The sequence below is a fragment of the Callospermophilus lateralis genome, chromosome X (assembly GCF_048772815.1).
Source record: "Callospermophilus lateralis isolate mCalLat2 chromosome X, mCalLat2.hap1, whole genome shotgun sequence".
NCBI classification, from domain to species: domain Eukaryota; kingdom Metazoa; phylum Chordata; class Mammalia; order Rodentia; family Sciuridae; genus Callospermophilus; species Callospermophilus lateralis.
Window position 1 is genome coordinate 65013266 of NC_135325.1, and position 27315 is coordinate 65040580.

General features: G+C 32.0%; 1 protein-coding gene across 1 annotated transcript in view; it reads right to left on the reverse strand.

The window, feature by feature from the left end:
• Window positions 1-9246: 9246 nt before the first annotated feature.
• Window positions 9247-27315, reverse strand: part of Pof1b (POF1B actin binding protein) — a 70702-nt gene continuing 52633 nt past the window's right edge. The window contains exons 7-15 of the mRNA XM_077106459.1: window positions 24169-24196; window positions 22558-22632; window positions 19316-19408; window positions 16993-17106; window positions 16055-16207; window positions 14820-14939; window positions 13510-13638; window positions 12617-12699; window positions 9247-9391 (exon numbers count right to left, since the gene is read on the reverse strand). Of these exons, the coding sequence (XP_076962574.1) occupies window positions 9247-9391; window positions 12617-12699; window positions 13510-13638; window positions 14820-14939; window positions 16055-16207; window positions 16993-17106; window positions 19316-19408; window positions 22558-22632; window positions 24169-24196 (940 nt within the window). The remainder of the gene's footprint in view (window positions 9392-12616; window positions 12700-13509; window positions 13639-14819; window positions 14940-16054; window positions 16208-16992; window positions 17107-19315; window positions 19409-22557; window positions 22633-24168; window positions 24197-27315) is intronic.

Genomic DNA, 27315 nt, shown 5'->3' on the forward strand with positions numbered 1-27315 from the left:
TTGAGCCTTTTATATTGTATCTGGAAATTGAATTCCAGAAAAGGAAAAAGTTTTGTGTATTCATTCAAATAAATTTCACTGAAAAACAAGTTAGATTGATTCAGTACTATTAAAAAGAATTTCAGAGCAGCTAATATTTTATCACAGGATAGGATGTTTAAAATACAGCATTCTGTGCTGAAATCTAGGGTAAAGTCTAAGGACTAAACTTCCCTTTTTTTCTGATGTTCAAGTTTATTCTGTATGGCATATATGACAAAAGTATATTTGAGTCAAATGTGGCTTTCTAAAATGGATGCAACTGTAGTGTTGCAAACAAAATCAGCACTATATTTCTTAATGATCTAAAGATTAAACTGAGAGAACACTTTTCTTAAATATAATGTTTAGAGGTTTTTTTAGGGCGTCTTAGCAAGTATGATTATTCTAGTCTTACTTGCTTTAATGTTTAAAGGTGCAATTTTATGCCATTATTGAAATTTTTGATTTAAAAAATCTATATACCATGTTATTAACATGCATTTTCAATATGAGGCAGTATTTGTGTGGTATTTAACAGAACAATATGCTGCCAATAGAGTTTGGAGGTGGATATTCAGTTTACAGTGTATAAATTTAAAATATGCATCCCTTTAACAACGCTTTGTGTTAGCATGCTGCAAATCAAAATGGCGCTTATATTAAAAGCTGGTTTAGGGAAATTTTAATGAAAACCCTTTTCATAAATGTAATGCATATGAGGTGTACTTTTAAGTTTTAGTTGCTTCATGTTTACATTCAGCTCTTCAACATAATTAAAATGCAATTTTACTTCATGCTATATTGTGGCTTTGTGTTTCAAATAATGTTCACTTTTATTTTTTTGTTGTTTTTTTTTTGCACCAGATAAGAATCAGTTACTTGAGAATATTTTTGTTAATCTTTCTTAACTTCAGAATATTAAATTTGGAAAATCTAAAATTGTGTGTTATGTGGCTGTAAATGATGTACACGCTGTAAAATAAGATTGTCACTGTTATGTGGGATTATTATTTCTAAATGTTACTCATTGAAATGAGCATACAATAATAAAAAGCATTTATTGCACTTTTAGGTTTTATGAGCTTATTTAAAATTGAGTTGTAATGTTCATTCCTTATTAAAAGCCTTTTAGCTTAACATTTATCTTAGGCAGTTTGGACCTTTTAATCATCTTATTGAGTTTTGTGAATTAATAATAGTTTGAACTAGGAATTTAAACAATTATAGTGGCAGGTTTATTCCTGAAGAATGTATGTTATTTGTTAAAATTATAATGAAGTGCTATATAGTTACCCATTTTAGAGTCTTGAGATTTAGTAAAAACTAAAGATTCTCAACCTGTTCACATGACATAGTTCTGAGATAAGAATATATCTATTTATATTCCTAATGTACATGGGGAAAGGAAAGTATTGATTCAAGTATTTGGGAATAATTTCTGAAAATGAGTACAAAATTACTTGCTGTGTTCTAACTAGGCCAAAGTTAATAGAATGCTAATAATTCTAGATATATCACTCTTAGTTGTAACTGTCAATTGGATTATTGTTCTTTAATAACCATTAACTGCAAGGAAGAAATCAATTACTTTTACATGTTACACCAGTGTTCTCAATTTTTATGTCTATTGATTCACCTAGGTAGCTTATTAAAATTCATATTGTAGTTTAATTGTGGGGCCTACAATTGTGAAATTCTAGAAAGCTCCTTTACGTTGCCACCAAATGAAAAATAAGGTATTAGAAAAGCATCCAATATAATTGATTACTATGGGTGAGTGGACAGAGGTATTTCTTACTGAGTACATGTCATTTGAGTAGCAAGAGGTAAGCTGTTACATGAAGATCTTATTGAAAAGCAAGGCAGAGATAACAAAAAAATGCAAATAATGTGACAGCAAATTTGGTTAAATAATGAAGAGTAAGAGGAAATGATAGGAGAAGGGACTTGTGAGGAGGTTGAAGTAGGAAGCCTTTTGGAGGTTTCAAGGAGGATGTAATACATTTGATTTACATTTTGAATAATCACTCTGTAGGCTGTGTGAAAATATAGTGTTTCTAAGGGGAGCAGAGAGCCATGCTAAATTATTCCCATAGTTCATGGTTACAGTGGAGCTGGAGAAAGGTGGATTAGATTTAATTTTATTTATAAATCAGACCTAGAAAGCTTCAGCCCAAGAAAAATAAAACATACAAATTAAGTCAGTGTCACAAATTAAAGATTATATTAAATGTACAGGTTTTTACTGGCAAAAGGTTTTCTTATGTACCACACAGATTCCATCTAAAAATGTAGATCTGCAAATTGAAGTACCTTCACAAGAAAGAAAAGATGAAAATTACTGAAAAATCATTTTTCCAGAAGAGTTCATGGCATTTTATATCGATGGGTTTATCTCATTGTCACATCTAAAATGCCCAGGGCATGACAGAGAGGGTAGTTAAGAATAATTATTTAAGAAGACCCTTTATATTCAGTTTCTTGTGTTTTATACAAGAATTTGGAACCTGGAACTGCCCTTAAAGACACAAATATGCAAACGTAGAAGAATATAATTAGCCTCTATGTAGCCCTCTCCCAGTTCAATAATTATATAATTTCCTGACAAATCGTTTTTGATTTATATTTTCCTCCTTCTTTCACTTACCAATTGGTTGATTTGATGCCTTCTCCATTTGGTTTAATTTGGAGCAAATATTAAATATCTTTTAAATAATTTGTTGATATATAGCAGGCAGAGGAACAAAAGAATCCTCTTGTTCAGATCTTTGAGAACCTCTTGTGAGAACCAAAAAAAAAAGAAAAAAAAAAAAAAGCTAGCTAGACTTAGAATCAAGTTCTGTAAAATCAGTAAGGTTTCATTTACAAAAATGAAGGACTACATTGAAACCATAGACTATCATCAGAACTTTCCCAACTTTGTATAACCCCACCTTACCCTTCAAAAAGAGGCAGCATGTGAATTTGGAACTCACTGAGAAGGGTATCTTAAAACCTTGGATCCTAGATAAGATCTGGATGTTATGAGCAGTAGGTTCAAGACTAGATAGTACAGTGTCTCCTACTAAAAGTGTTTCACCTGCATAACAGTTGAAACAATTATTATGCCTTTCTCTTTGAACCATTACCCAAGTAACTATTGCAAAGAGAGCTCTCCACTTTTAAAACTGAACCAATTGACAATATGGACACTATCCCACTTAAACCCTAATATAAGTCTAAATCATTTCCTGTTTAATTCCCAAACACTGTCATTCTAGATTCCAAAACCCCCCACTCTTAATAACATGACTAGCTCATCAGAAACTTTTAGAACATGACATTAAAAAGCCTATGTATGGGCTGGGTTTGTGGCTTAGTGGTAAATTGCTTTCCTAGCATGTGCCAGACACTGGGTTTGATCCTCAGAACCACATAAAATAAATAAATAAAATAAAAATATTGTGTCTATTTACAACTAAAAAAAATTTTAAAACCCTATGTATTTTCCCATTTTAAGAAGTTGGTGTGCTTTGATGAATCTTGGCACATATAAACTAGGAGCATTCAACATTGATTGTATTAGCAAACTAGCTATAGGATCAAAGTAAAATTTCCCCTTAATAAAGTATCTCAGGAAGATATACTTCAATAAAAAAGTACTATTTTAATGTGGTGGGATGAGAAGCCAACAACATCTCATTGCCTACAAGGGATAGATACAAGTAGATTACTAAATCTATCATATAATGATGTTGGCTATCATAATTATGTCAGAGTAATTCTAGTTTTTCTTTGTGAACTAAAAGTGGTATCTCTTATTCTAGAGTAAATATTGCTAAATATTTTTATTAAGGAACATGTGTTTAATACATTATTTTTAGTTTTCCTGTTTACTCTTTATCTTCAGATGAACATTAAATACTTTGCATTTTTGAATACAAAAAATGTACAATGGAAATCCAATAAATTTAGTAATTATATGTGATGGGAAAGTTGTACTATTTGAGGAAATATTTTCAAAACATCATTTACTTTGAAAAGAAACATTTATCTTTGTAGATTGCAATAATGAGAAAGAGGTGTGAGGATGGCTTAGGTAAGGATCTAAATTGTGTAGTGAGATACAATTTTTTCAAAAGATTTATTTTGTTCATTTGGTACTGTCCACATTAAGAAAAAGTAATACGATTAAAACCTCATTATAAAGATAGGATGAATGCATTATGGAATTATGTTTGAAACAAGTACTTAGAAAACGCTATTTATATGGAAGAAATTCCAATTTGAAACAGAAATCTGCATCAACTGGAGGTCAAATTATGTTGAAGTGCCATCATTTCTAGTTCACATTAGGAAGTCCTTTTGGGTGTGTGTGTGTGTGTGTGTGTTAGAGTGGTGCTTATTAGTTCCCACATAAGTATTCACATGAGAATAACTTCCTGACAAAAATATACAGCTAAGTTAAAAAGCCTTTCTACACATTTCCTACTTGAACTTTCACAAATACTTACCACATTTTAGATACAAACAAATTACTTTATTTGTTATTGTACAGGTTCCATTTTATTTGATAAATCTAAAGTGAAAACATTCTGAAATAGATATTAGGTAAACAAACATTCCTCACCTGCCCTCTTTGTAATTTTCATAAATAATTTGCTTAAAACCAGTGAGAAGAAAAGATATAACTACTCTTTCCATTGATAATAATCACAAATGAAAGATATATTTAATATATGTGCATATATTTATATATTTGAATATACATACATATATTTAAATATATAGAAGAACTCTCCATAGTATTAATTTTTCATTAGAGTGTTTTAAAATAATTTAGTATAATAAGGACCTTAATATGATCCATTTTCACTATCCATGGGTCAAGTGGGCCAAGAAACCGCTGACTTCTTAATTGCTTTCAAATTTTGAATACTGTTAGTTTTCAGTATTTTTAAAAATCACACCTGTACTCATTTTCAAACAGTAATGGTGGCAGTTTTCTATCAGGCTTATAAAGTTTCTTCGCCTTATATCACTTATAGTGGGTGCATAACTATGTATCTTTATTATGGTTACATATATGAGCAGTTAGCAGAGGAGAAACTCCTCTGTTTCTACTACACCAAGCAAAAAATGTAAGACTAAGGTTATCTATCACAAAATATTGATAAAATAGGAATTGAATCAATCCAATGAAGCCTAACATTTTGCCCAAAACATTACATAATATAAATGAGTCTTTTTACCTTCATAATAAGACCTATTTGTATATTTCTATAAAATAATTTTGAAAACATTTTTCTCATTTATAGTTTCCATTAGCATATAGTGCATCATCTGTACTTTTCGTAACAGTTTCTTAGTAATTATTAGAATACCACTATAAAGAATCACATGATTTTATATAGATATTTTCAGAGAGTTCAGTGCAAAAGTTCATTTACATGTAACTCAAATTATTTGTTGCCTTATTACAAACACAACGACTTTTAGTAACTCTTAACTTTAGCCAAACAAGTTGAAATTAAGACATTCCATTCTTACCTTGTAATGTATTTAAAAATTCTTTTGTTCACTTTGTAAGGAAGGTCATCAAGAGTACAATTGATTAAACAAACTTAAAGTACATTACTAAAAAATATTTTCCCAAGAAGTATTCACCATCAAATATTTGTTGCTATTTTATTCTATATGCTTTTAGAATATATGCATTACTTCAATATAATATTTGTATACCACCATGAAAAACTACAACTTCTTTTTGAACACTAATACAATAGAGTATTACATATTTTAGGGAAGTGAGTGGCCTTATTTGGGAAGGAAATGCTTTGAAAGAAAATTTTCAAGGCACAAAAGGATATGTACTAGGAACTGTGTAGCATACTGTACAATTAAATGGATTTACTTATTTAAAAAGATATCATCCCACTTCCCTGCTAAATGAAATTAATTATCAACTTTGGTTTAGTTATGTTTCCAAGAGGTGTAATAGTATGAAATAAAGCATCTCTTTTAGTCATAGGCTTCAAGTGAGAAAACCCAATGTACATTGTATGTATCATGCCCTAGAGTCTTTTATTTTAAAAATTCAATTTTTTTGCCTCTTGTTGTTAAAAACAATGTTAACTCTTTTAACAAAATTATATAATAAATATTGGAGAAAATATTCTAATGGAATAACTTATAAAAATCTCTAATTCTACAAATTAGTTAACCACTTAAGATGTACCATATTTTAAAAAAATAACTGGTTATGTTCTACAGTGTCTGCAATGGAAGTTCAAACAAACAAGTTCCCTCTTTTAGTTTGTATGCTGCTACATTGCAGCAACAAATAGAAAGGATTGATATTTCATAAATGGCTGGAGAAACTCATCTGTAGAATTCAGTCATTCCATTAGATTCATTGGTTAGTAGCATGGTTCAAAATTTTGATTGGCCTTTAGTGAAGGAAAAAGAAATTAAAATACTAATATAGACACAGAAAACTTCCTTTGAGATGTAATACTTTAAAGTTGTTTCCATTCATGGCTAGAAAAGAAAAAAAAAGTTATCTTACAGTGGGTTCATAATTAAAACATTATTATTATTGTATGCTTACAATTATGAAAATTATTTAAGTTGATATGTATAAAACCATTGGAAACACATTGTACAATTGTGGTTCTCTTTTATATGGTATTAATTGAAACAAAGACCTGTCATTTGACTTTAGTGAACTTATAGTTTTCAAATGATTTTAATCAGGGAGCAGGGAAGATTGAGTTGATTTCTTCCATAGTTCATATTTATAGTTTAGATATATGCTCAAAGGTTTCAGTTAATAAATATGGATCTATCATCTGAACTTACTTGAATATATTTTGAACTTCTTACCAGTCTCTAGAGCCTTTTCAGATATCGACTTTAATGTTTATTGCTTTATGTTTTAATGTAGAGGGATGAAATGGCTACTATGCTAAACTCTTTATTTGGCAGGTCCTCATACTTTTGTCACCTATGAGCACATGTGGTTATTAACAATTGTTTCCACTTTGAGCATGAAATTATCTGAGTGACAATTTTAAATCCTATGTTGACATTTTTTGCTAATCATATATATAGTTCTTGGGTCATCAAGTATACTTTATCAGTTCATAATTAGCAATAAGTAATTCTCAACTAATTAAGGACTAAGTAAAATAACATTTCAAAGATCAGATTATTCAGGTATATTTATATGGGGTTATTAAATATTGGTTGTTTTCACTAATGATAGATAACCATATTTACAAGACTGATGGCTTGATTATATAGTTAAAGGATGGTTTCAGAACTAAAAATTAAACTTTGAGTTACTCAAATAATTGAGCTTGGTCTGGGTTTGTAGCTCAGTGCCTTGCATGTGTGAGGCACTGGGTTCAATCCTCAGCACCAATTAAAAATAAATAAAAAATAAAATAAAGGCACTGTGTCCATCTACAACTAAAATATTAAAAGTATATTTGAGCCAGACACAGTGGCGCATGCCTGTAATCCCAGCAGCTCTGGAGGCTGAGACAGGAGGATTGTGAGTTCAAATCCAGCCTCAGCAATAGCAAGGTGCTAAGCAATTCAATGAGACTCTGTCTCTAAATAAAAAACAAAATAGGGTAGGAGATGTGGCTCAGTGGTTGAATGCCCCTGAGTTCAATCCCTAGTACCCCCCGAAAAATTATATGTATATACACATTATTTGTTTAACCAAAAGATGTTAACCAAAAGATGTTTGGTGGTAAGGTTAGTTATTTGACAGATAATTTTATTAATAATACATCTGAAATATTTTATTAATAATACATCTGAAATATAATTTTAATTTCTTCAAAAGGTTCTGCAGAATATTTATTTTTATGTTTATCTATTGCTTGTCACAGTGTATTTACTGACATATTGGAATCATGTAGAAAAGTACAATTAAATGAATTTTCCCAAACTGAACACACATATACCATCATCATACAACTCAAAAAACAGAACATTATTAGTAACTAGGTGTTCCCTTTATAGTCCTCTGCCTACTTCCCAATAATAATCACTTCTTGACTTCAATGACCTATGGATTAGCTCTTCCTGATTTTAGTACCTAAGCAGGGGAGAGGTGGGGAATTTTAACATAACGAGAATTTTTACAATGTTTTACAATGGATTATGTATAGTTTGAGAGCTGGCATTCTCAACCTTTTTCCTGTCCATTGCACCTACAGGATATCACACATTCCTATGCTCAGTGGATTATTATTAGAATTATTAGAGTGTAGGAGTATATAATTAGAGAAAAAAATGAAGAGCATTTTGTTGTATTAGCAGGATTTCTCAACTTCATCTCTATGAATATTTTGGGTTGGATAATTCATTGTTGTGAGGGATGGTCCTGCACATTGTAGGATTTAGAAGCACCTTTGGCCTTTGCAAACTTGATACCAATATACAGCCCTGCTTTAGCTGCCAAAATGTCTCTAAACATTGCTTAATGTGTCCTAGAGGGCAAAATTACCCTTAAATAGAACTACTGTGCTGGGAATATATATTTCCTCCTCTCTCTTTTTTTTTTTTTTTTTTTTTTGTACTGGAGAGTGAATCCAGGGGCACTTAACCACTGAGCCAAATCCCCAACCGTTTTTTATGTTTTAATTAGATACAGGGTCTAGCTGAGTTGCTTAGAGCCTTCCTAAGTTGCTGAGGCTGGCCCTCATGATCCTCCTGCCTCAGCCTCCCAAGCTCCTGGGAGTACAGGCATGCACTACTATGCCTGGCTATATTTCCTCTTTGATGATCACTAATTTAAAAGTCAACAAGCCAATCAATAAAAGTTCTAGAGAAGTAGCTATCATTTATCATAAGAAGGCTTTAATAATTAGCCCATTAGCAATGAATTGAATGATGTGGAGGTCTGTGTTACCTAGTGATTTTGGATGATGTTTTAGAAAGTAGATATTAGACTACATGGCATTTAAATGACTGTTCAGTAGGCTCACTCTACACTGTAGGATGTAAAACTGGAAGATCTTACAATCATATATATATATATATATATATATATATCCTCTTATCTTTCAAAATTCTAACAAACTTTACAGGAGTAAATACCATATTCAAATACACAAAACAGATTCTACTAAAACATGTCTTTACCCCATCCTTCACTCTCCTTCATAATTGTCTAGGATATTTGATATTTTTGCCTCAAAATGTAAAGGCTGTTAAGATATAGTCAAATTAGGTATAGAAGCACTCATGTGAACTTACACAAGTCCATTTGTCTTCTGTTTTCTCAATCACAATAGTCTGTGTGTCACTACCTGGTGGTATGTATTCATAGTCATCATACAGGAGGCCTAGGATTGGATATTGTGTCCTGTACCTATACACAGGAAAAAAGTTTACAGTGTATGAGAAAATAACTCATATTTTGATTGATCATAGTTTGATTCCCCTTAATAAACCACTTGGCTCTGAATGACTTTTAAATGTTTCAAAGAAAGAATATAAACCACCTCTCAATAGGCAAAGATTTATTACAATTATTTTCCAAAAAACAAAGAGGAGAAACTTTTACCTCTGCCTGTCGTGGATCATTGACAGCACAGGAAAATGATTCCAGACAAGGATATAAATGAAGTGTGTCCTATAAATACCTAGCTCATTGCCTAGAGAGATTTACTTGGTTAAAGGATAGGGAAAACTAACCAAAACATACTTCAGAAATATCACCAAACAGAGATGACAGAGTGTAGAGAACAGGTAGGTTAAGGCAGTCAATTTTTGTTGGCAGATTACCAGAAAATAGAAAGCTATACAGATGGGGAGAGAGGTCAGGAGAGGCTTCCCTATAATTCGTTTGGTGAAGGCCGTTCAGTATATGTATGGGAAGACGTCATCAATGCCAGGGGAAGACCATTGAAAAGGAGCAGGCTGAAAATCCCTTGAACTTGTATAGGGATGGTCATTTTTGTGTTCCTCTAGCCAGAATAGAAATAACTTATAATATATGGGACATCCCATAGACAACATAGAAAACTACTGTTTTGGTAGGGATATGAATTAGCCTTAAGTGCAGGTTGTTCTAACAGTTTAAAAGCATGACTTGAAAGTATTAATCTGTTTCCAAGTAAATTTATCTCAGAATAAAACTTCCAAATAATTTAAGTAATACCAAAAAATCTAGAATACAACAACATAAAACCTTAATATATGGCATCCCATAAAAAATCAGTAGTCATCCAGGTGCGGGGGTTCATGCCTGTAATCCCAGCAACTCAGGAGGCTGAGGTAGGAGGATTGTGAGTTCAAAGCCAGCTTCAACAAAAGCAAGGCACTAAACTCAATGAGACCCTGTCTGTAAATAAAATACAAAATAGGGCTGTGAGTGTGGCTCAGTGGTCAAGTGCCCCTGAGTTCAATCCCTGGTACCCCCCAAAAAATCAGTTGTCATACAATGAAATGGGAAGATATGATTAATAATGAAGAGAAAAATAAATTAGTAGAAACAAGCCAAGAAATAATACTGATTAAAAATGAGTAGGAAAGATACATCTATTAGAAATACACAAAATATATTCAAGAAGTTAGAGGAATTCATGAGCACAATGAAGAAAGTAATAGAGGATATTAAAAAGATCATATTGGAGTTGTAAAGATGAAAAATACATTGAATAGGATTAACAGCAGAGTGGACACTATGTGAGAAAAGTCTAGTAAATTTGAAGGCATAAATAAATTGTCTAGAATAATACATGATGGAAAAAGACTGACGTATACAATATGTAGAAAATGGTCATTGTCATTGTGTGTGTGTTTGTGTGCTTTAAAGTTATACAGAATGGCAGAAGATAAGAAGTAATTGAATAAATCACAACCAAATTATTTCCAAGTTTGATGAAAAATGAAATTACAGATCTAAGAAATTGCTTAAACCTCAAGAAAAAGAAATATGAAGAAAACCACAGAGAGGCACATTTTTGAATTTATAAAACCCAGTGGTAAAGAATCTTAAAACAGCCAGAGAATAAAGAACACTACCCAGAGGGAAAAAAATGATAATTTTAACATCAAACTTCTCACCAGACACAATGAGAGTCAGAATACAAGGGAGTGACATCTTTTATGTACTTCATTTTAAAAAATCAGCTTACTATTTTATACCCTATAAAAACATAGTAGTTCTCCCTTATAGTTTCAGTTATTCTCAGTCCAAATTATTAAATGGAAAATACTAGAAATAAATACTTTTTAAATTTCAAATTCTGCACTGTTCTGATTAGGATAATGAAATATTTTATGCTGTCCTATTCCACTTGGGATGCAAATCATCTATGTTTTTGAATATATCTATGATGAATATGTCTATAGCTTCTAATGAATTAGTAGCTTTCTCGATTATCAGATCAATCATCCTAAAAACTAGTGCTTGCATTCTTGTAATAATAATAATGTTCCCCATGCACAAGACTAGTGATGGTGGCAATGCATATATATCCAAGAGAAGATATAACATATTCCCTTCAAGGGAAAAGGTAAAAGCTCTACATAAGAAAAAAAACAAAACTATGATGTTGTTGTCAAGATTTATGATAAAAACAAATAGGAAAAAAGCATAGTATATATAGGGTTCAGTTCTATACCATGTTTCAGGTATCCACTGACAGTCTTGAAACATGTCCCTCTCAGATAAGGAACTATTACTGTATCTCTGGATAATGGGGGTAAGAAAAGACTGTTTCAGATTTAAAAAGTCAAAAGAAGTCTTCACCAAAAGAGCAGCATAATAAAGGTTTAAGGAATTTATTCATTTAGACAAAGGGAAAATCACAGAAATTTGGATCTAAGCAAAGGAATTAATAGCTCCAGAAAAGATAAATATGCAGGCAAACTTAAAGCACTGCTTTTTACTCTTATATGTCTTTAAAAGATAATTGGCTAGGGGCTGGGGTTGTGGCTTCGTGGTAGAGCACTTGTCTAGCATGTGTGAAGCACTGGGTTCGATTCTCAGCACTGCATATAAATAAATAAAATGAAGGTCTGTTGACAAGTAAAAGAATATTTTTGGAAAAAGATAATTGATTTAAAATAATCTATGCAGGGATCTTAATATATGTAAAAGAAAACATATAGGCCAAAATTAAAACATAATTATGTAAAGAAGTAATTTATCCAAAAGAAGAAAGGAAAAGAGCAAAAGGGGAATAAATAAAACAATGAAACAAAACCAAAAACAAATAGTAAGACAGTAAATTTAAATCCAGCATTACAGATAATCATATTAAGTGTAGATGGTTTAAACACTCTAAGTTGAATCTCTGTAACATACAACTAAGTTCTCACTCATACAGTTGGTCAATCAACCAATTATTTGTATTTATTTACATGTTATGTAACATTATGAATATTAAAAAGGTGTGTTACAGGACTGAAGACAATAACAATGTCTTGTAAATATTAATCCTTCAATAGAATTATTAGCTAGTAAAAAAACACCAAACTTTGTCTAGTGCTCAATTTTAATAACTTGTAATATATAATAACTGGGACAATAACTTGAAATGTATAATTACCAGTCATATTAAAACTTCATATAAAAATACATTACTTTTTAGTAGTAATGGTAGTCCTTCCAGAACTGGAGGGTTGAGTATGTGATGAATATATTTCTTGTCTCAACTTTGATAGTTCCTTAAAAATGAAAAACAACATAATCCTTTTTTAAAAAGTAGAAACATGAGTAAGATGTATGCTTGATCATTAAACAAGCTTACTAGGATAATTACCACCCCTTTCCTTTTTAACCTTGAGGCAAAAATGTTCTAATCTCATTTGTTGATTATCATATAATATTGCTTAATGGTATTCAAAAAGTTATATACTTCTGTAGGAATCTACTAATGGAAGTAGGATATCTATATTTTGTGGAAAACTTGAAATTAAATGGACATAGTTCTTATGATAAGAATGTGAACGTTTTTGTCTTAAAAAGTCTGAAAAATATAGCCAAAGCATAAAAGTATGGATACTTCAATATGGAAACACATATAGGTTCCTAATAGTGAATGTTACTATAAGCACCATTATTCAATAGCCACAATATGATATTAGCCACCATTTTAGTTGTTCCCTTTGTACCTATTGTATGCCAGATCCTGAGCTACATACTGAAGATACAGGGAGGAATATAACACAGTCACTTGATGAAGCAGCCCATAATTTAGTAAGAAGCTCACAGTCTTTGAGGGAGTTTCACTGCTAATGAAACATAAAATCAGTGTCTTAAAAATGTCCAATGTACAATACCAAGCACTTATTTTTGCTTCAGTTCTTTCATTTGAATTTTATCTCCTGAAATATAACTCTGCTTTTTCCCATGCATTTCCACATAATAAAGCATGTCTTGGTAATGTATCCTTTTCTAATACCTGGGAAATGTTTATCCTTTTGGACTGAGTTATATTATTGTTCTTCTACTTTCCTATCCCTTTCTTTCTTTACCTCTGACTGACGTTTTATAAGGGAATCCTTCTCTTCCAGCAAGCTGGTGAGTTCATGAAGCTTGAATTGGAAGTCACTACAACTTCCTTCTCTTCTTGAAACATCTTTTTGGTACTGGTTTAACTGGGACTAAAGATATAGAAAGAAGTAAATATTATTATAGCCCTTATTTATAAAGTGTATTACTGAGCTCCAGAATAGTTTTAGTTATACAGTCACACAGCTAGTCATGAATGAAAATACTAATAATTACAAACTTCCATAGAAATTTGTGAATATAAAAAAATGAAAGGAATTTTTATTTTTTTCTTTCCTTTTCTTTTTTTCCTTTTGGTACTAGGGATTTAACCCAGGGGCACTTAACCACTGAGCCACAACCCAAGCTCATATTTTTATATCTTTATTTAGAGACAGGGTCTTGCTGAGCTGCTTTGTCCCTTGCTAAGTTGCTGAGGCTGGCTTTGAACTCATGATCCTCCTGCCTTAGCCTCCCAAGATGATTGAAGTTACAGGCATGCATCAGTTCCCTGGCTCATTTTCCACTTTATCACTTATGTGTACATAGCTGACTGTTTGGTTAAAGTTAGTAATGTTGAGAAGACAAGGAGAAAACCAGTGGAGGAAATCTGGTTATCAGTATACTTTTTAGAAAATTATATTTTGTTTCATTTTGATTTTTGGTAAAGATCATAAGTGATATTTGAAAAGAAAAATCTTTCATCATTTTGTTCATTAAGAAATTTAAGTATATTTGAGAATATTTAGGAATCAATATATTATGGGATATATTAAGTCAATTCAACCTAGAATTAAAAGGTAAGTCACTATACACTTATTGCAAATACTCTAATTTTATTATAATTATAGGCAAATAAAACTTAATATCATTTTTATCATTGTGCTGGACAAAGTCTTTGATATTTATCATCTCTCAATGTTCAGGGATGATTGTATAAATTCAGTTATGGCTTTGCTAGATAATCTTGAATATTTCTCTTGCCTGCATAAGCATGCTATAAGCAAGATCATAGAGTGCTCCACCTATCCCCCCAAAACACCTTAACAAATACCCAACACAATGAAATTAATATTTTCCTTTACTATGCTAAAAGAGATGAAGCAGAATTAGAAAACAATTAAACAATGATATTTTATGCATGATGATGTAAACTTAAAAGGTTCTATGACATATTCATATAAATAAAATTTTACCTTCAGTTGATTTTTCCTTGTGAGCTTAAACTTGAAGCTATCATTGTAATAGAAAATACATGTTGACCTGTGTATTATGAAATATAGGATCAACATACCCTTAGCTTGCAGATCTCTCTATCCTTCTCTACTCGCAAGTTTTTAACCATCTCCATGTAATGGTTGCCAATCTCATCCATTTTAGCCTGAAGCATCGGGCCTGTGCAAGTCTCAGAAACCTACACAAGATGAAATAACTTTTCATAATTGTATTGTTGTGAAGGAAATACATATTATGTTTTAAAGATTACTGTTACATGAAACCATATGATTAAATATGACATACAAATAATGATAGTGGTTTTTTTATAAGTATTTTTTTTAAAGAGAGAGGGAGAGAGAGAGAATTTTTTTTAATATTTATTTTTTAGTTATCGGCGGACACAACATCTTTGTATGCGGTGCTGAGGATCGAACCCAGGCCGCACGTATGCCAGGCGAAATGATAGTGTTTTTCAGAAACTGTTTTAGAAAGCTCAAATATCACTTTGATAAGAACTATGGTTATCAGAAAGCAATCTACACACTTTCTCAAGATGAACAGGAAGGAAGGAAGGAAGTGTTGTGGTGTGAACTGATAAACAAAATCAATAAGAGTGTAAGTTATAGGTTATAGGTTAGTAACAAATATAGATAATAGATTTAAGGTTTTGATAAGTGAGATAAGATGATTATAAAGCAAGAACTGCCATAGATAGTCCTAAGACTCCATTTTGCTGCCTTCTATAGAAAAACTGTTACAAGAACTGTTTCTAAGAAAATGAAATGAAAGCTGTTTTCTTATAATATATTGATTTTTGTACTTTGTATCCCACAAAATGTACTCAACCCAGGATATGGTGGTCTTGGTGACCCAAGACTTTGAAGTAGATTCTCACCCTTGCTAACCACCTGCTCGAAATCAGGATATGGTTGTCTAACAACTGCTCAAACCCAAGACACGATTGTTAAGTTGTTGTGCTAATTGCTGTCTTAGCTTCTATGATTGGCTTGCTTGGATGACACTAAGGAAAGTCCCTGAGCTGTGGTTTTCTGCCTTAAATTCCCAAAACAAGGGCCAGGAAATGGCTGTTCTCCCATGGAGCTTCAGTCTCTATGGGCGGGTGACAGTCCCTGGCCAGGTAAATAAAGCTTTGATATGAATTTGGACTTGGAATGTTTTCTGAAGTGGCTCCTCATAATGGAAGGAAGGAAGGAAGGAAGGATGAACAAGATAAATTTTACTATTGCCAATGATAGAATTACACTGATATAACTAAGGCAATGTTCCAACTTTAAAACAAAAAATTAATACCTGCATTCTAAGGTTTTTATTCTCTTGCTCCAAATTACGTTTACAATATTCCAGTTCTTTTACTCTGTATTCCATGTCTGATAATGTATGTCGAAGAGAAAGATTATTTTCTTCCAATGCCTGACATTTTGAGCTTGAGTCTTGAAGTCCCTGCTATAAGGAAGACACAAGTACATAAGATAAATCTGTTTTCATTGAAATATTCTTTTAATCAGTTCATTCCATCAAATCAAGCAAATATTTTCCCATCCTCATTTTATTATATTCTTTCCCTTAGAGGATATGTTAAATCAGCCATGTTAGATATTAGTCTTGCTCCTATTCTCAATTACCTATTTTTAGTGAAAATGAGTCAAGGCTACATGAATTTTTGGTATCCCAAGTCAGTAATAAGATTTTTGGTACTCTTTGATAATATTTTATCTTGCCTTCTAGTAAGCATCAAAATGATGATGTACTTAATTATTTATGTGACAACTACCAACTGAGCAAGAATTTAAAACAGTCATGAGGGTGATTAGGAAGGAGTAAGCCTTAGAGACTCAAAATGGTCTCTTAGAAATTATCTTTACTCAGATATCAGGAGAAATCTTCTACAGTTCATTCATTCTCTTATTATTCATTGCACAAACACAAGGTAAGATCTACGAAAGCTTTTTTTCACAGTAACACATTATTAGATTAAATGAGTGAATGAACCTAGATTTTTAGTATTCATATAATTCTTGTCACTCAAAAATACAGATAATTTTGTACTGTATATATTGTATGCCTAAAATATATAAGGTTGTCTTTTCTAAAACCACTCAATTCTGATAAAAAATTGTTTCATCATATATTAATTCTGTCTGAATTGTATCTCATAATTCTAATGTGCTAGTCTTGTACATATAAAAAACTATCAATCTAATTTATCACCAACAAAAATATAAACTTACTTGCTGCTGACGATTATTTGCTCTCACTGATGCCAAGAGTTCTTCATACTCTTTTATTTGAGTTTCTTTGAATGCCACATCCTTCTCAAGTCTTATCTTGTCATTTTCCAGTGACTAGAACCATAAATTATTTATTATGATTCAGAATAACATAAGCTTGTCAACAACCACATAATACAAAGACTTGTCTACATTAGAAGATTTAAATAATCTCTTGTTTCATTTGTAGTTGCTTAATAAAGCAGAATTATTAAAAGTTAAGCAAAGTGTGGTATAAACAAGATTGAAACATTCAAAACCCATATTGAAAAGGATATTTTGATGGACTAACTCTAAGTGCAATGAAGCAGAACCTTCTGAATTATTCTAATGTTTTTATCCAAACTGCAAAGACTCCTTGTTAATCCCAGCAGGTGGTGAATTTTCAAATTAGAGACTAACTACATTCATTAGAATGAAGAAACAAAAGAAAAATCACTTCAAAGTCCTCAAGGAGTTATTCATTGTAAGGAAAGCATTCTTTTTTTTTAATTAAATTTTTTTTATTGGTTGTTCAAAACATTACAAAGCTCATGGCATATCATCTTCCATACATTTGATTCAAGTGGGTTATCAGCTCCCATTTTTACCCCAAATACAAGTTGCAGAATCACATCGGTTACACATCCACATTTTTACATAATACCATATTAATGACTGTTGTATTCTGCTACCTTTCCTATCCCCTACTATCCCCCCTCCCCTTCCCTCTCCTCTTCCCTCTCTACCCCATCTGCTGTGGTTTAATTCTCTCCCTTTTTTTCCCTTTCCCCTCACAAACTCTTATATGTAGTTTTATGTAACAATGAGGGTCTCCTTCCATTTCCATACAGTTTCCCTTCTCTCTCCCTCTCTCCCACCCCACTCGTCTCTGTTAAATGTTAATCTTTTCCTCATGCTCTTCTTCCCTGTTCTGATCTTGGATGCTCTCTTTATATCAAAGGAGGCATTTGGCATTTGTTTTTTAAGGATTGGCTAGCTTCACTTAGCATTATCTGCTCTAATGCCATCCATTTCCCTGCAAAATCCATGATTTTGTCATTTTTTAGTGCTGCGTAATACTCCATTGTGTATAGATGCCACAGTTTTTTAATCCATTCATCTATTGAAGGGCATCTAGGTTGATTCCAAAGTCTAGCTATTGTGAATTGTGCTGCTATGATCATTGAAGTGTCAGTATCCCTATAGTATGCTCTTTTGAGGTCCTCAGGGAATAGACCGAGAAGGGCAATAGCTGGGTCAAATGGTGGTTCCATTCCCAGCTTTCCTAGGTATCTCCATACTGCTTTCCATATTGGCCGCACCATTTTGCAGTCCCACCAGCAATGCACAAGTGTACCCTTTTCCCCACATCCTCGCCAGCACTTATTGTTACTTGACTTCATAATGGCTGCCAATCTTACTGGAGTGAGATGGTATCTTAGGGTGATTTTGATTTGCATTTCTCTGACTGCTAGAGATGGTGAGCATTTTTTCATATACTTATTGATTGACTGTATGTCCTCCTCTGAGAAGTGTCTGTTCAGGTCCTTGGCCCATTTGTTGATAGGGTTGTTTGTTATCTTATTGTTTAATTTTTTGAGTTCTTTGTATATTCTGGATATTAGGGCTCTATCTGAAGTGTGAGGAGTAAAAATTTGTTCCCAGGATGTAGGTTCCCTGTTTACCTCTCTTATTGTTTCTCTTGCTGAGAAAAAACTTTTTAGTTTCAGTAAGTCCCATTTGTTTATTCTTGTATTTAATTCTTGGGCTATGGGCATCCTATTAAGGAATTTGGAGCCCGACCCCACAATATGTAGATCGGAGCCAACTTTTTCTTCTATCAGGTGCAATGTATTTAGTTGATGGCACCAAGAACACAGATTAAAATAGAAAATAGAACAGGTTAAGTTCTTAGAGAAACAAGTTTTAAAACTCTTTTGTTTGAAGAGAAAATCAGAGTATGCTTTATTATTAAGAAACGGAGAAATTCCTATTAAATGTGTCAGATTATTCTAATACTGTGGGCTATTCCCTGGTTTTCATCATTAAATTAACCTTAGTAGTAAACTAAATAATAAATGCATATTCAACATTCTTTCAAACTGGACATTACATGTTATACCCTTTTTTCCTTTTCTAAAACTAATTAACTATTTTGAGAAAACCTTAGCTATGTCCGGGTAAGCATAATATTGCTGTGTTGTACTGAATTTTAAAAAAGCCTACCGAATGTCTTCATTTCTATGGTAGGAAGTGAAGAATTAGAAGTGGCTTAGGAAAGAAAATTAAACATAATTCTTACAGTCAAGTCATTTTGAAGATGTCCAAGCTCCTCACGTATATTGCTGAATGTGGACAGCACTAGCCTGAGTGACTTATCAGACATACCCCTCATCTGGAGGAAGAAAATAATTCATGGTTGATTTTTATTAACATTCAAAAATAGGCAAATAAGTGAAAGTAATCTTATTTTTCTGTTCCTACCAGTAAACTTATTTATAATTTTATTTTGGACATGACTGTATTAGAATAGTGATACAAGACATTTTTTTTCAATAATGTGCTTAAGCAGTCCCAGCAGTATTCCTTAAAAGATCATAGCCAGGTATTGTGAACAAGAGTTTTTTTTTATGTCTTATATCACAAAGTATCACCTTTCTCACAAGGTAGAATTCTATCAATTTTTCTTTCTTTTTTAAAAAATTAGAAAACATAAGAGAATCAACCTTCAAGTAATGAAATTAAATTTCTTATGTGTGATTCCAAGAGCATATATTTTTCCTAAATTAAGAAGAATTTAATAATTAAGTTTAAATTTGAAGTGCAGGATCATCTTTAATTATAAAGAAGAAGGAGAAAAAAGCCTTTCACTAAATTATTTTCATTTATTTAAAGAAAATATATTTTTAAAAAATAGCAAATTCTCCTTTATCTGGAAAGATACAGGAGAAATACCTTTCCCTAGTCCTCTTACTAAGTATACTAGAAACCCTAGATATTATATATAAAACAAATATTTAAAAGCTCAGAATGGTGAAAAGAATGGTTAGTACATTTGGAACTGAGGGATGACACATTGAATTCTTGGATTTTATTTTGTTTTATATGTCATAGACTGGTGTTTGGAAAACAGGTAATCCAAATATACCAATGGATATGGGGAACAAATGTCCTAAGAAAAGCCTTTATTCAATAGCCAAAGGTTCATGAAAGGACAGGAGGGGTAGGAAGACAGAAACTTTAAGTTGATAACCCTTGACTGCAGCAAAATACAACAGGAAAAATTTTTAACACTACCCTCACCCAAACAAGAAAAGCTGAGAGTGAAACCTGGACTTCCTCCATCATCAGGCTCTAAAGAGGCATACCAACATCACTCATCAGGTTGGTATCAATAAAGGTAGGATAGAGAGATGAGTCTTTCATCTTAGATGGGGAAAAATGAAATTCCAAGCACTGTTGTATCAGTTGGTATCATGAAGTGAGCTTAGGCTTTCATCCTATCATATCAAGAAAGGATGAGTAGAGAATCCTAGACATCTTCCTTTTCCAGCTGGCTTTGACAGTGCCTTCACTTCCTCTGGTGTTTCAGTATCAGAGATATTCTACTAGAACAGAATATTTGAATAATATCCAGTGTCATGGTACCAAAAGTGGACAGATTTCAACTGAAAATCTCTTACCATTTCAAGAACAAGGAATATCTCAATTCAATAAGATAAACAATCTGTGCCTACATCAAGATAACTGAAATGTTAGAACTGCCTGACAGGGTTTTTAGGCAAGCATTCTAAAATGTTTCAGCAGAAAACTACAAACAGACTGAAGCAAACAAAAGTAACCATGTCTCAACAACAAACTAGAAAGTCTCAATAAAGAAATAAAAAAATATAAAGCATGAAAAAGGATCTGGGAATAGTAGGGCACATCTGTAATCTCAGCAACTTGGGAGACTGAGGCAGGAGGATGACAATTTCAAAGCCAGCCTTAGCAACTTAGCAAGGCCCTACACAATTTAGTGAGATGCTGCTTCAAAATAAAAAATTTAAAAAATGGACTGGGGCTATGTCTCAGGGGTTAAGTGCCCCTGGATTCAATTCCCACTACAAAAAAAAAAAAAAAAAGATAAAAAAGGAAAATTTTAGAACTGAAATGTTCAATAAGCAATCAAAACAAGCAAAAACAAAACAACCCTCAATGGATGGAATAAGAAGTAGAATGTGGAGGACAGAGAAAATAATGGGTAAATTAAAAGATAAAAGATACTACATAAACCGAGTAGCAGAGAGAAAATAGAACAGAAAAGTAACTGAATAGAGCCTAAGAAACTGGGGGAGTATAATACATATCTACTATTCATGTTACTAGTGTACGTAATGAAAGAAGAAAAAGCATATAACTGACCAAATCTTCAAATAATACCTAATTTCCCCTAAATTAGCAAAACCAATTCATATATATATATACATTCCAGAACCTAAACGAATCCCAAACAGAATAAAACCAAAGAAATCCCTGTCAAGACCAATCAAACTTCTTAAAACTTAAGACAAATAGTTTGAAAGCTGCACAAAAAAGCCTTAACTATTAGAAAAATTAATTAAAATAATAGTAGACTTTTCATCAGAAACCATGGAGGCCAGTAGGAATTGGCACACTATATTTGTAAATGCTAAAATTACAGAACTGTCAGCTGCAAATTCTGTATCCAATGAAATTATTTCACTTTAGAGATGAATAGAAAAATCACAGAATTTTCAGATAAAAAAATGAAAATAACTTGTCAGTAGACAACCTACCCTGAAAAAAAAAGCTAAAGGAATTTTTGTAAAGAGAAGAAAATAATAAACAAGGGATTGCGACTGTTAATATAGGGGAAAAAACCTTGAAAAGTAAAATAAATATAAATAGAACATGCTTTCCATTTGTTCAGTTTTCTAAATTATGTTTGGTAGTTGAAACAAAAAATTATAACAATAAATTTTGACGTATATATAGAGGAACTATTTCAGACAATAATTTTATAAATGTGAAAAAGAAAGAAACATAAAGGAAGCAAAGTTTTCTACAGTTTTCTTAGCACAGATCTTGATCTTTGGTCCCTCATTTAATTATAGGGGAATTTATTGATCGGTTTCTCTAGTATTCCACAACTCAAGAAAAGCAAGGCACTGGCCTTTTAGCCTCTCAGTATCTGTGGTTGGGGAGACGATGGAATTGAGAAGAGGAAGGCAAATACACAGTGTAAGTCAGATTTGTACTAAAACACTAAAGAGTGATTAAAGGCATTCCATAGCAGAAAATATTATTTCTGGAATGATTACCTAAATGTTAATCATTCAATAATAGTTTCTGATCGTCTGACTGAACTATCATGCAACCCTAAGTAAATACTTTTATCTTATATGCTTTTTCTTTTTTATACCCATATCTAAAAAATAATCAACTCCTGTGGAATATGGTTTTATTTGGGATTTTCTTAATTAAGGGAGGCATCCTAAGGTGTAGTTTATTAGTGCCTATCTCAAACTGAACACATCTCACCTGCAGAATATAGCGAATTTGCTGTTTTGTAAACTCTGACAATCCTTTAGGAATCAATGATTCAATGTCTTCTGACTGTAAGAAAAGAAGAGATTTATACATTGACCACAGTAGTTTTTTAATCTTAGGGTCAGTAGTACACAGACTTTTGTGTAGTAAGGTACATTTTTAGGGACATTAAAAAGTAAATTCACTTTTTGATTAATAGTTTCCATAAACTGCATTTTTGTTCTTATCAATTCTTACTTTAAAAAAAATCAATTATATAACTTAGACATGGAAAGAACCCTGATTTCTAGGCATTTTTACCAAAAAGCTTTGGTCAACCAATAAAACATTTAATTTCTATTTTAAAAAGTAATTTAAGGATAGGGATGGAGCTCAATGGTAGAGTGCTTGCCTAGGGAAAACAAGGCCGTGGGTTCAATTCTCACAACTGAGAAAAAAATTAAAAAAAAAAATGGTCTAGACGTCATTACCCTAAGTACATGTATGAAGACATGAATGGTGTGAAAATACTTGGTGTACAGTGACTTGAAGAATTGTGCTTATATATGTATTATGAAATGAACTGCATTCTGCCATCATGTATAACACATTAGAATAAATAAATAACTTTAAAAACCAAAATGGTCTATTAAATTCCTTTAAACATGTTATTTAGTATAGCTTTCTACAATTATAAGTTTTGTTGGGTGATATGACATTTTAGAAGCTGAAATTTTTAAAAATATTTTTGTAGTTGTAAATGGACACAATACTTTTATTTCATTTATTTATTTTTATGTGATGCTGAGGATCAAACCCAGTGCTTCACACTTGCGAGGTAAGCACTCCACCACTGATTCACAATCCTAGACTCAAAGCTGACTTTTTAAATAATGTAACTTTGGAAAATAAAACTAAAGGCATTTCAGGGTTTATTGAGAAGTTACACAGAGTTACAGTGACTTTTGAGAGATTAAGGTGTTACCACAGCAACAGTGGGAAGCTTCAACTAATTTCAAGTGAGAAGCTGAAGTGAAGTGCCTTTTTAAAGGCAATTTAGGACTTACTGAATTATTGTAATGAATTCAGTATGCCAATGCATTGAAAATTAAAAAAAATTAACACAAAATAAGTGATTGGGCTTTTTATTGCACTGAAATCAGTTCTTTCTCTTATTTGATTATTTATTCCATTACAAGAAATTATTAACAAAATTGCATATGTAATAGAATTAATACTCAAATAATTTTTACTTTGAGTTGCTGGCACATACAAGGTTTTCAAATATATTGAAATTAAATTTGCTCCTTATTTAATTTTGTAGATTTCACTTTTCTAAAGGAGACAGTATAGGGTCAATGTAATTTTTAAATGTTCTGATAAGCAAAGAAAAACCCTAACGTGACCACTGACAGAACTTTTTTTGTGAATTATATTTATAACTATTTTATAGCCATTACAAAGGTATAAATGGCTACATCATTTGAAAGGAAAAATAATTATTTCTTTCAACACTTGTGTTTTCAGTCTAATTAAAGTTCTAAACTAAAAGAATATTAGTGCAAATATTGAAGCCTACTTTGTTATCTACTATGTTTTCTTTTTACCTATTTTTGTACTTACTTTATCTGTAGACTCGAAGTCCTGTTTGCTGCAAGAATAATAAACAAAAGAGAATCTTTAGAAAATGAATTCACTGATAGATAATACATAAATGCTACTATTTCATTAGTTTATTTTTTAATACATTGTAATAGTACTGATTCAATTTATAACCCAAATGAAAAATTTGAAACTATCTAAAATGGCATTTTTAGTTTGGCTAATAATTTCCCTTCAATTAGCTAATCTATTAAAAGTATCAACATCAGAATACCAAAAAAATAAATAAATAAAATTTACAGAATCGGTTAGTACTGTATCCATTAACACTAGTCCATTTGACGCTAATTGTAGAAGTCTTTAGTGCTTGCCAATAAATGCTACCTCAGTGAATAAAATAACAATAATAGGTTTTTTTCTCTCTACCTCCACCTCCCTCTTCTTTTATTGCTCCTGATCAGTGTTTAAGTTCCTCATATCCTTTTTATCAAAATTAAAATTTGAAAGACAATACTAACTCATTCATTTTATACAACAGTAATGAGCTTGAAAGTATTTGAATCTTTACATAGGATAAAACTTTCAACAAAGTGATCAAAATTTTGGTGGGATGATAGAATTTCTAGCATCAAAATGAAACTTTGGCCAGTGGATTTGAAAAACCCTTAGTAGGGCACAGTTAACTAGGCAAATGCTTCAGGAGAATTGTTAGTAGTTATACTAGACTGGTACTAGCTCCTTCGGGAATGGTGAAAACTGGAAATGATACAGTTCTAGTGTTGTCAGGGGCAACAGATAGACTTTTATTTTTATGTACTTGCTACCTCTGCACTTGGTGGAAGAATTTGGCAAACATACATATGGTGAATATACTTCTCAAACAAAGGAACAGCAATGACAACAACAAAAAAACAGTATATATGTTCTGACATGAAGACAGAATTTATTAAATACAATTTTATTATATTAATACCTATATTTACCTTTTAAGTAATTGCTTATTTGTAACATACTGCTTACAGAGATAAGTAGGTTGCTCGCTCTGTAAAATCTCTTACATACATTTACAAAAATATACAAGCTAGTACAGAGAAAAAGATCTAAAGATTCCATTTCCCAAGGTATGACAATATATGTGCAATTATCTGCATGTATGTGTATGGTATTTCCTGTGTTGTCCAAAATAGAAATTGTGGAGAGGACCTAGCCAAAAAAAAAAAAAAAACACCTATTTTTGAGTTGTTTCATTATACTAACTGCATGTATATATTTGAAGCTAAAGCAAGTTAAAATCATGAATCACAATTCAGTTTCAGGAGTCTTTAATTAATGTTAATGGGAATTATGATAATATGAATTTAAAAATAATAATTCTTCTTTCTTCCTATTCCAATGACAATTTAGTATTCATGTTCCTAGTCACTCACTTCTATAAATAAGAAAGCAAAACCAATGAACAAAACAAGGATCAATAAATAGTATTTAATATTGGAAATTTAGAAAGTAATTAGAATGGGTCCTTGAGACAACCTTCCTTAATTCTGAACTTGCAGCCCACTCATTGCTGAACTCTATTTTGGAAAGAGAAAAAAACCGGAGACAGAAGGAGGAGGGACACAGGAGAAGGTGAGTTAAATTTGGGTTAATTAGTTATACATGACAGTGGAATGCACTTTAATACATCATATATAATGGGGTATAATTTCTCATTGCAACTCTTTTTTAAATGTTTTTATTTTAAAGACAGAGTCTTGCTTAGTTCCTTAGGTCCTTGCTAAATTGGTGAGGCTGGCATTCAACTTGTGATCCTCCTGCCTTGGCCTCCTGTGTCACTAGGATACAGGTACATGCCACCACTCCCAGCTTAAGTACTCTAATTCTAGATCCACAGTTCATATCCTAGGTTCATATTTCAGCTTTGATTACATACCAGATATTTAATATCCAGTAATTTGTCTAATCTCTATGTCTCAGCTTATTCAATTAAGTTTTATTCTAGTTAACTATATTCCAAATTTATTGTCTCATACTAATTATAAGTACAAAAAGTAATTAAGCAAGGGGAGTTAGATTATTTCATAATTAGTAAACACCCCAAGATAAATAAGGTCTTGTAAAATTTTGGTACCCAAGAGTTTCTGCTTGTCAGAGGTTATCAGTTTCTTTGTCTTCATTCCTCCTCCTCCTTCAATCTTTTGTTCTTCCGAACTTTTATTTCTTTTTCATTAAATTCCTTCTTTCCAGAAGGTAAGATAGCATATAGTGAGTGCTACTTTGTTTCTTTTTCCACCTAGTGTAATTCCAGCTACTATCCCCTAGTGCAGAAGGAGATATAATTCATAATGACATTTCTGTCTCCCTAATCTACTCTTTGTTTCCACCTTCTCCTTGTGTCCCTCCTCCTGTATTCAATCTTCTTCTCTTTCCAAGAGGATCACCTAGATCCAAATTAGGATCTATGGAAGGGTTATCAGAAAAGTTAAGTCATAATTTATAGGTGAAAGATTATTCAAAAATTATTGAATCCATCTCAGGCCCTTAGTAGCTGCATGACTTTGGTTAAAAACTTACTGTCTTTGGGTTTCCTTCTGAAATTTTATTGGGTTCAATAATATAAATAAAGCACTTTATACAATGCCCCAGACATAATGGACACTCAATAAAATAATTGATTATAGAAACTTTGGGAAGATTTTAAGGTAGTGAACTTGTGTGAAGTGATAAATTTATGAAATAGTTGTTTGCATAATGGGATAAAGGGATAATTTCAGGCAATGGGAGAAGGTATTAATCATGATAAAATGAAGATGTAGCTAAAGATGAAATAACTCATTTATAATGGAACCAGTTCAAACAAATAGCTGTTTTTTTTTTCACTAAGAGTGATCAACTATATGGTATGACAGTAAAGAATGCATTCATCCATTAATAAAATCATTTACTGAGCACCACAAGTTAAGGTTTAGATATGAGGTATTCCTAAAAGGTTATGAATAAGTCAACACAAGAATTGTAGGCAGGTGGGGAGTAGATGGAGGAGGTAGGTCATTAGGAATATGCCTTTAGGGTGTATACTTTGTCCTGGATGAGTGATGCTCTCTGTTTCCTGATGGCTTTGTCCTGAACTACTTTCCCTCCTCCCCAACTTTCCTCCATGATGTTCTGCTT